The 10,238-nt window shown below is 42.7% G+C and overlaps 1 protein-coding gene and 1 pseudogene across 1 annotated transcript in view; both read right to left on the bottom strand.

Annotated features, from left to right (window-relative positions):
• Nucleotides 1-4,932: 4,932 nt before the first annotated feature.
• The window catches only part of Slc25a43 (solute carrier family 25 member 43), a 35,203-nt gene continuing 29,897 nt past the window's right edge, over nt 4,933-10,238 (bottom strand). Inside the window, exons 4-5 of the mRNA XM_021188633.2 lie at nt 7,332-7,466; nt 4,933-6,143 (exon numbers count right to left, since the gene is read on the bottom strand). Coding sequence (XP_021044292.1) covers nt 5,943-6,143; nt 7,332-7,466 — 336 coding nt within the window. The 3' untranslated portion in view covers nt 4,933-5,942. The remainder of the gene's footprint in view (nt 6,144-7,331; nt 7,467-10,238) is intronic.
• On the bottom strand, nt 6,425-6,524 carry LOC115063191 (annotated as a pseudogene).

The following is a 10,238-nucleotide window of genomic DNA, read 5'->3' as shown; positions in this document are numbered from 1 at the left end:
CTTCCTTCCTTCCTTCCTTCCTTCCTTCCTTCCTTCCTTCCTTCCTTCCTTCTTTCCTTCCTCCCTGTCTGTGTGTCTTAAACCTGTTTTCTTTTCTTTTCCATAGAGTTACTGTACCATTCATTACCATTCATTGTATATCCCTAACAGTATGGCACGAGCATTTCATTTCTTCTATCTTATCTTTAGCTTCTGCCTCTTCAGTTTCATTTCTTTTGTTTGTTTGTTTTGTTTGTTTTTTTTCGAGACAGGGCTTCTCTGTGTAGCCCTGGCTGTCCTGGAACTTACTCTGTAGACCAGGCTGTCCTCGAACTCAGAAATCTGCCTGCCTCTGCCTCCCAAGTGCTGGGATTAAAGGCGCGCGCCACCATGCCCTACTTCAGTTTCATTTCTTTCTTTCTTTTTTTTTTTTTTTTAAATTTCATCTCCTTTATGTTCTTTTTTTTTTTTAAATATTTATTTATTTATTTATTTACTATATGTAAGTACACTACTGTAGCTGTCTTCAGACACTCCAGAAGAAGGCATCAGATTTCGTTACGGATGGTTGTGAGCCACCATGTGGTTGCTGGGATTTGAACTCAGGACCTTTGGAAGAACAGTCGGCGCTCTTAACCACTGAGCCATCTCACCAGCCCCAGTTTCATTTCTTGTTGCTTTTCTCACTCTAGAAGTTTCTTCCTTTCCCATCTTTCAGTGGTCTTGTTCAATCCCTCTGTTTTTAATTTTTAATTGAATTGTCTTATGCGTTTGAGCGTTTTGCTCGTATGTGTGTCTGTGCCCCATGTCATGTCTGATGCCCGCAGAAGCCAGAAGGTGTCAGATCCCTGGAATCTGAGTGTTGTCTGATGGTTGTGCTGGGAATTGAACCTGGGTTTCCTCAAAGAACAACTAGTGGTTTTAACCACTGAGCCCCATCTCCATCCCCATTTCTCTGTTTTAAATGCATTTGTTTGTTGATGACAGCCTGCCTGTCTTTCACTATTACTCTTCCCCAAACTTCTGATCTGTTCCTGTTATTCTAAAATAAATACCTTTAGGGTTCTGTTAATTTTACTGTTGCTGCTATAATGACTTACCACAAGCACCGTGGGTAAGCAATAAAGATTTACTATTTTACAATTCTGTAAGTCACAGCTCTGATGTAGAAATCAATGCATTCATTTCTGGAGGCTCCAGGGGAAAACCCATTTTGTAGCTCATTCAAGTTATTGACTAACCATAGCTCCTTTGGTTACGGGACTGAGGTTCTTGTTTCCTTACTGGCTGTCACCCGAGGGTCATTCTTAGATTCTTGAAACCATCTGTATTCTTTGGCTCCTGAGCACCATTGTGTTCAGAGTCAGTCCTTGTCATGTCTCTTCTATCCTTGCATTTCTAGCTTACTCTTCATGCTCTGAGTCTCTCTCCCCAATATTTGATGATTCTTGTGAATAGATTGAGTATATTCAGACAAACCAGAATTACCTCTCCATGTCAATGACTATAACTTTAATCACTTGTCCAAAATCTCTTTTGTCACAGAGAATGGTGCCTCATGTCTGTAAACATAGTACCTGAGAAGCTGAGGCAGGACGGTTGTTATGGGCTATAATAGTAAGACCCTGTTTCAAAACTATCAATCCGAGCCAGGCAGTGGTGGCACACGCCTTTAATCCCAGCACTTGGGAGGCAGAGGCAGGCGGATTTCTGAGTTCGAGGCCAGCCTGGTCTACAGAGTGAGTTTCAGGACAACTAGGGCTGTCATGAAACCCTGAGAAACCCAGAGAAACCCTGTCTCAAAAAACAAAACAAAACTATCAATCTCCAATTAAATTAATTAAAATTAATTAAAAGGTCCTGGGTATTAGGATATGGATACTTTGGGGGTCATTATTCCGTCTACTACAAATTGAGCAATTGTAGTTTACATTGTAGCCAACTATCAATTTTTTTCACTTTGATTTATTCTGGGCATTTTGAATTTAATGTGTTACCAATAGAACTTTTAGTTCCTTCTTGAGCAAATCTCTGACCCTCCCTCATTTTTTCCATATCAGCAAATGGCAACATAATTTGATTTGTTAAATTATAGGGAAAGCATTAGATCCCAACCCCAATGTCCCCCTTTTACTTCCTGGTTTCATTCGTTTAGTAAATCTTGTCTGCAAAACATGTCTTAGTGTTATTTTTGTTTTTACAAATATTATCTTTTGCATGTGAGTGTTCTGCCTGCATAGATGACTGTAGAGCATGCTCGTGCAGTGATGAAGGAGACCAGAAGAGGTTAGATCCCTTGGGGATAGAGTTACAAACAATTTTGAACCACCATGTGGGTGCTGAGAATTGAACCTATGTCCTGTGGAAGGTCAACCAGTGCTCTTAACCACTGAGAATTCTCTCCATCACTCATTCCTGTAATTTTTTCAAAGTGTGTTTATGTAGGAGGATTGTGAGTATGTACATGTGAGTGCAGATGCTATTGGAAGCTAGAAGTGTCTTATCCCTCTAGAGCTGGAGTTACTGGCAGTTGTGAGCCAACTAATATGGGTCCTAGAATTTATACTCCAACCATTTAGAAGGGCAGTGTCTTAGGGTTTCTACTGCTGTGATGAATCACCCTGACCAAAAAGCAAGCTGGGGAGGAAGGGGATTATTTGGCTTAAACTTCCATACCACTGTTCATTATTGAAGGAAGTCAAGACAGGAACTTACACAGGGCAGGATCCTAGAGGCATGAGCTAATGCAGAGGCCATGGAGGAATGTTCTTTATTGGCTTGCTTCCCCTGGCTTGCTCAGCCTGCTTTCTTATAGAACCCAGGACTACCAGCCCAGAGATGGCACCACCCACAAGGGGACCTCCCCCCTTGATCACTAATTGAGAAGATGCCTTACAGCTGGATCTCATGGAGGCACTTCCTCAAGGGAGGTTCACACTTGCACTTGTTTTTTCCCACTGCTGGAGATGTTCTTTCTGCTGCTTTCTGTGGTTGGCTCAGTCTCATCATTTAGGCCTTATCTCCAATGTCACCTCTCATAAAGGCCTTCCCTGGCTCCCTGATGGAAATATTTTACCTTTCTCCCACACGATCCTTTAATTAATAAACTCTGATTATTTTCATCCCAACATTACAACACAAAACTACCCTTTTAAAAATAGTTGTTTATTGACCTCTGCGCTCACTAGGATGGAATCTCCAGGACAGTGGTCACATTTGCCTTTTATATTACTGCACGGACAGTGCCTAGCAGTTGTTGAATAAGTGCACAAAGCCAGTCTTCTCTCTCTGTTTCAAGTACTCTTTGCTTGTATCCATCTCTATGATACTGCCTATGCCCTTGTATTAATTACTTTTCTGTTGCTGTGATAAACACCATGACCAAAAGCAGTGTATAGAAGAGAGTTTATTTTGGTTAATCATTCCAAAGAGTTGGGGGAGACACAATGTCAGAGAAGGCATGGCAGCAGATCAGGAAGCAGAAAGGTAACAACTTCAACCACATGCAGACAGCAGAGTGGAAGTGAGGTGAGCCTACACACTTTCAAACTTTGCCCTCAGTGGTGCACATCCTCCAACAAGGATGCTCCTAGCTGTTCTGTAATATTCAAATACACTAACAGCAGCAACGGATATTCAAGTATATGCATGTAATAGGGGACATTTATCATTCAAACTACTACAGTCCTTCCTTCAAAACTCAGCTCAGAGCCAGGCATGGAGAGGCATACCTCTGATTTTGGCACTTTGGAATCTAAGGGGAGGGGGACCAAGAGTTCAAAGCCTACCTCGGCTGTACAATAAGGTCCCTACCTTAAAGTACCCAAACCTAGCAGGCCATATGTCCTGATACCTGTAATTCCAGCAATGGCAGAAAGATTGCCATGGGCTTGAGGCCACTCTGGAATACAGTTTCAGCCCTGCCAGAATGGACAACAGAGTGAAAATCTGTCGGAAAACAACTCCTGCAAAAAAAGAAAGTGAAATGAAAGTCCACAAAAAAACTTAGTTCAAAGCTAGGCACAGATCAACACACCTGTGATTCTGGCACCTGGGAGACAGGCAGGAGGATTTCGGGTTCTAGGCCAGTCTGGATTACAAAGTGAATGGCATTCTAGGAAATGCTGTTAACAAAAATCGAAGAGCTGGAGAGATGGCTCAGTGGTTAAAGCACCGACTGCTCTTCCAGAGGTCCTTGAGTTCAAATCCCAGCAACCATGGTGGCTCACAACCACCCGTAATGAGATTTGATGCCCTCTTCTAGTGTGTGTGAAGACAGCTACAGTGTACTTACATATAATAAATAAATAAGTTGTTGGGCCAGAGCAAATGGGGCTGGAGGGAGAAGGGGGGAAAAAATAAAACAAACCCCGAAAAATCCTAAACTTTAATTCAAAACTCAGAGTCCCTACTCATGTCTAGCCTATCTCCTGTGCTGAGCCTTTTAGTCACTTATTCAGCACTCATAGACTGAGCCCCATGACAGTTTTGTCAGTAGGAGATACTACTCTGTCACTCTTTGTGACTGCTTCTTAATTCTGATCATTCATAGGTACGCTTTATCCCTTAACTTATTCCTGGATGGATATCATATCACACTTCTTTATAGTTCTGAAGTTCTTAGTCCTGTGTGGAGCGTGCTGGTAGCCAGAAGTTAGGAAGGCAGAGCATCTTGCTACACCGCTAAGGAAGTAAGATTTCACTATGAAGAAGAACTTGAACTTGCTTATATAGCTATGGCTGGCCTCGGAGTCATGATCTTCCTGCCTCAGCCTCCCAAGGGTTGTGATTGCAGCTGGGCATCATCCCACCTAGTTAGATATTAATGTGTTTTAAAAATGCATAGATTGGTACTATTTGAAAAGTACAGGTATATAAATTTTACACAGAATCCTGTTTTATTACATAAAAAATAGTAAAACCAAAACCAAAACCGTATAATGGGTGATTAGCCTAAAGGATTTTAATTTCATGACATTTTGGGGGAGTATGTGTGTCATATCTTCTCTCTGATATTTTCTAGGCAACTAGGACATCTTGTGAGAATAAAGGAAAATGATGAAATAATTTATTTTCAGGGCAGGCTTACAGAGCAAGTTAAAAAGGCAGATAATTAAAGCTACTGAAAATGTACATGGCTTTAGTGAGGGATCTGAGTGCCAGTCGGTGGTAGGTGCATGCCTTCCATTCCAGCTCTTGGGAGGCAGAGGCAGGCAGCCTGATCTACAGAGTGAGCTCCAGGACAGCCAGGACTCAGGGGTGGGAGTGATGGGTTGGAGGTAGAAATCCTGGAGAAAAGTGCCTTTCTGAAACAAAAGCTTGGGATGCTTGGTTTTTCAAGAAAGAATGAGGGTTCTAGGGTTCTGGTGTGGCAGAATGCACTTGGAATCCCAGCCAGCTGGGAGTCTAGGCCGGAGCATCATGACTCTGAGAGTAGCCTGGACTTTGTAACAAGATCATGTGAAAGAACAAAAAGGTTTTCATTTGGAAATTTGGACAAGTCCTAACCTCCATGGTGGTTTGTGCCCTCAGAAGCCAGCAAAGGTACGCGTTCAATAAGTCTGTGTGGGGAAGTCACGGGTCAAAGACAGTGAAACTTGGCCCTACTCCACAGGGACTCCTGTGACTGGGCTTGTGTCATGGTCTCTCTCTGTTCTGCCATCTCAGCTACAGGATGCTTTGAAGTGTTGTGGCTATGTTTCTTTGCACGGCATTTCTCCTCAGAGAGTATACTGCATGTTTGATTACTTCTAGGCTTTCTTACAGTCTGCTGGGATGTCATTGTGACAGGGCAGTGTCAGAGAAACTTCTCAAAGCACAGATATTCACAGGGAAAGTTTGGGGTTCTGAGGTGATGTATGGTCCTGTGCTCCCATTTCCTCTCCCTCCTCCGGATATGCACAGTTAAGAGGTCATATTCATCTGTGATTGCTGCCCTTCTACCAGCGTAGTTCCAGTCAGCTTTACAGAGGTGGTTTTTTCGAGTGCAGTTTCCTGGGTTTGAAGAACTTCTTTAACTCCCGTAACTCCTGGGGCTTCAAACTTTGGTCCACTCCTGGGGTCAGTTTATAGGTCAGTGGGGACAGGGTGTAACCATTTTGATAAAGAAAAATTCTCTTACAGAACTCAAACATGCTAAACATAACTCCAAAATATGGAACTACCTGTTAAAACAGAAAATGAAAATTGTGTTAAATTCTTCAAAAGAAAAGACATACTTTTATTTATTCATCTGTGCGTCTGTGTGAGGGTGGGGACCCATGGGGTCCAGAAGAGGGTACTGGATTCCTAGGAGAAGGAGTTTTGTGTGTTTGTGAGCCTTTCATCATGGGTACTGGGGACTAAACTCAGGTAATCTGGAAGAGCGGCAAACACAATCATTTAGCTACTTCTTCAGCCTACATGTGAAACAATATTTTAAATTAAAAATTAAAATTTTTATTTTTTTCATTGACTTTTATTTTTTCCATTAGCCACTTTCCATGTCCCAGAGTTTAATTAACAGAACAGGGAAGCTGCCCTCAACTGAAGTCAATATTTTAAACTCTTACAAAAAGGGACTTCTGTAATGGAGTTACACCAGAATAAACTAAGATGATAGCCGGGGGCAATGTTACATGCTACTTACTCCTTTTAGAATCAAAGAATATGGAAAAAGGAAAACTGGTCCAGTGTGGAAGGGGATGAAAGACTTCAGAACCACTGAAGGGTATGCCCTGCATAAGCATTAATAGCCATGTAGATGATCGGCCATTGCCCATCACTATTTATTGGTCTTGACTAGATATTTACATATGAGCCAGTACAAGGCTAGTCCAGAATTCTTGTTCTGTTTTTAAGAAAAGCATTTATTTTATGTATATGAGTACATTGTAGCTGTCTTCAGACACACCAGTAGAGGGTATCAGATCCCATTACAGATGGTTGTGAGCCACCATGTGGTTGACTGGGAATTGAACTCAGGACCTCTGGAAGAGCAGTCAGTGCTCTTAACCACTGAGCCATCTCTCCAGACCACGCTCTTGTTCTTAATTCTGGTTACAGAAGTCTATGGGAATATGATATATTCATGTGTTATAGTCATAGTTCTGCAGACAATTTTAGATGGGGGTTGTATTCTCCTTAGGGAGGGGTCCATGTGTCCCAGTGTCTACCCAGTGTTCAGTTGATACTAAATGCTCACCTCTTCTAGGGCATGGTATCAGATTCTAAACCCTTGCATTCCTCAGGGTTGGTGCTCTGCATTGGCTATCAGTGTTAATTGAGGCATTTCATGCAAATTGTACTGAGAAGATAAGGAAGGGAAAGAACTGTAAGAGGCAGAGAAGCAGGAGACTGGCCACCCTTCTCACCTTTAGTAAGTTAGCAGTCAGTCCATTCCAGAGCCCCAGTACCCCTTGGGTTTTCACGATCTGCCGGAAGCAGTCAGCTGCTCCTGAAAAGTGGACATCTACTCCTCCATAGTGGGGAAGATAAGGACTTTGAGCCTGGCAGGAAACAGAAGGTACAGGAAAGTGACTTCAGTACCGGGAAGTAAATGTCCTTACACAGAGAAAACAGGGTCTCAGGTCTGGACTCTGGATGCTCTGTGCCAAGATGGTGGCAAAAACTCGTAACTTCAGAGTTCATCTTCCTTCAGTCTTAGAATGAATGTTTTTGGAGATACGGTCTTGCTTATGTAGCTCGGATTGACTGGAACTTCACTATACTTATGTTTCAGTCTCTTGAATGTTGAGATTACAGGTGTGAGCTACTAATTTAGAATGCATATTCATTTGCTATAGATCCATAGTGCCTCATTCACATATTTGTGGTGTATTTTGCTTAAAAGAAAGTAGGCATTTTAGGTAGACTCAATTTCATACTTATATTCCAACCTAGCCTATGCCCAATGGGACTGATACATAGTCCTATGCTTTTAACCTTTTTTTGATACTTGTTTATTTTAATATTTTAAAGTGGAAGATTTGCCTGCATATATGTCTGTGTACCATATACATGTGAGAGCATCAGATCCCCTTAGAACTGAAGTTATAGATGCTTGTGAGCCACCATGTGGTTGCTGAAAATTGAACCTGGGTCTTCTGGAAGAGCAGTTAGTGCTCTTAACCACTGAGCCACCTCTCCAGTCCCAGGTTTTAATCTTTTCTCATGCCCTTTTCTCATGTTCTGGGAAACCACCCAGTAGGGGCTGATTTTCCCACACCTCAAATGTCACAGGGTTGAGAAGTGGGTGACTGAGGCATCCTTCTGGCTGCCTATTCCTGCCTGCTTCACAGTAAGCCAAAAGTGTTCATCTGGACCTCAGGCTGCTCCACAGTCCTTGTCCTGTGGTTGTCTATGGACCTTCTGGCCACCCTTCTGCATTTACTGGAGACTGACACCTGGTGGTTCAGTTTAGTCCAGCCTCACTATTATCTTAGGAAACTTTAAAGAAAGGGGAGGGGGGAGAAAAAGAAAAGGGGGAAAAGATATTAAATTGAAGAGGGGATGGACCAAGGGAAGTTGGAGGAAGTAAGTGGGAGGTCAATATAACAAAGATACTTGTGTGTGTGTGTGTGTGTGTGTGTATTCAAATAATAGAATGCAAAAAGGACAGTCTATGCCAATGTCAGTCTGACCCTCATCCTCAGGGTTCCTCACCCTTATACTTGCCTTATACCTTTCCTTCAGCCATCCAGGTAGTTCATAACCACCCAGAATGACCCGAGGAAATGGTCATCATCAAAATGCTCAATTCCCGAAACTAACTTTCTTGTCTCTTTAATCTCAGTACTTATGAGACTGAGGCAGGCACCCACACACAGGTGCGTGGACCCACTTTCCACATACACATAATTTAAAATAAAAAAAAATCTATAAAAAAAGAAAGAAAGAACAAACCAGGGCTGGAGAGATGGTTCAGTGGCTAAGAGTACTTATTGCTCTTGGAGAGGACTAAATTCAATTCCCAGCATCTACAACTCGAAACAGATCGATACAACAGATAGCTCACAACTGCCTGTAACTCCAGCTCCAGGGAAATCCAACACTCTCTTCTGATCTCGGTAGGCACCCACACTTGTGTACATATCCACACACAGACATACACAGATGCATAGAATTAAATATAAATTTAAACATAAACCTTTAAAAACTAGAAATAATAAGCTACTGATGAATACAACAGCATGAGTGAACTCTAGAGTCACTACACTGAGGGAGCTATTCTCAGAAGATAAAACTCCAGGGATGGATAACACACAAAGTGTTGCCATTGTGGGGGTAGTCCTGGAGGCCCTGACTGCAAAGGGATGGCACATGGGAATCTGGGGATTGGTGGAACTGTTCTATGTCCTGAGTGTGGTGGCAGTCACACTAATTTATATATCTGTTCACACTCCTAGAACTCTGTATCAAAACAAGCTACTTTGACTGTGTTGAGCTGGGAATAAGAGTGGGCAAAGTTCTGAAAGGCAAGGTTAGGATTGGAGGAAGAAATGGTTTTTCACATGGGTGAGTTTTGAATTTATTCATCTGTTAAGGAGGAACGGTGCCCAAGAGGAACTTGAAGTGTGACACCCAGGACACCACCAGCAAGGAGGGATATCATGCAAAGAAGCCAAAGGTTGAGTCTGTTTATCACTCTGTTTTCCCCAGAAAGAGCCAGCCAGGTTCTCCACCTTGGGTGGGTGGGTGGGGAATGGGTGTGCAGTGAGGGGTTTGGTAAAATTTGAAAACACTGTTACGAAGGATGTGCAAAGGATCTCTAAAGACCAACTGTACAGACTGAGGAGCACCACAGACTGAAGATCATGAACTTTCTGTGGCCCCCAGCTGCCATTCCATGCATCCATCTTCAGCAGTTTAGAAATCACAGGAAGTTTGTGGGACTGAGATAAGCTGAGGGACCAGTGGTATTGATTTTCAGAATGGGAGCAATAAAAGTCACAAGGATGAGTGCTTGTTAGAACTCCAACAAAGCCCCGGGTTCCATCTCCAGCACCGCATCAACTAGCATGCTGATGCATGTCTGTAATTCTAGCGCTGGGAAGGTGAAGGCAGCAGTATTAAAACTTCAAGGTCATCCTAGGCTATTATCACGTTCCAGGCCAGCCTGGGATATGTGAGGCCCTGTATTTGTCTTAGTCAGGATTTCTATTCCTGCACAAACATCATGACTAAGAAGCAAGTTGGGGAGGAAAGGGTTTATTCGGCTTACATTTCCATACTGCTGTTGATCACCAAAGGATGCAGGACTGGAACTCAAGCAGGTCAGA

Source organism: Mus pahari, chromosome X (assembly GCF_900095145.1).
Source record: "Mus pahari chromosome X, PAHARI_EIJ_v1.1, whole genome shotgun sequence".
Classification (NCBI taxonomy): domain Eukaryota; kingdom Metazoa; phylum Chordata; class Mammalia; order Rodentia; family Muridae; genus Mus; species Mus pahari.
This window is presented reverse-complemented; position numbering and strand designations above follow the sequence as displayed.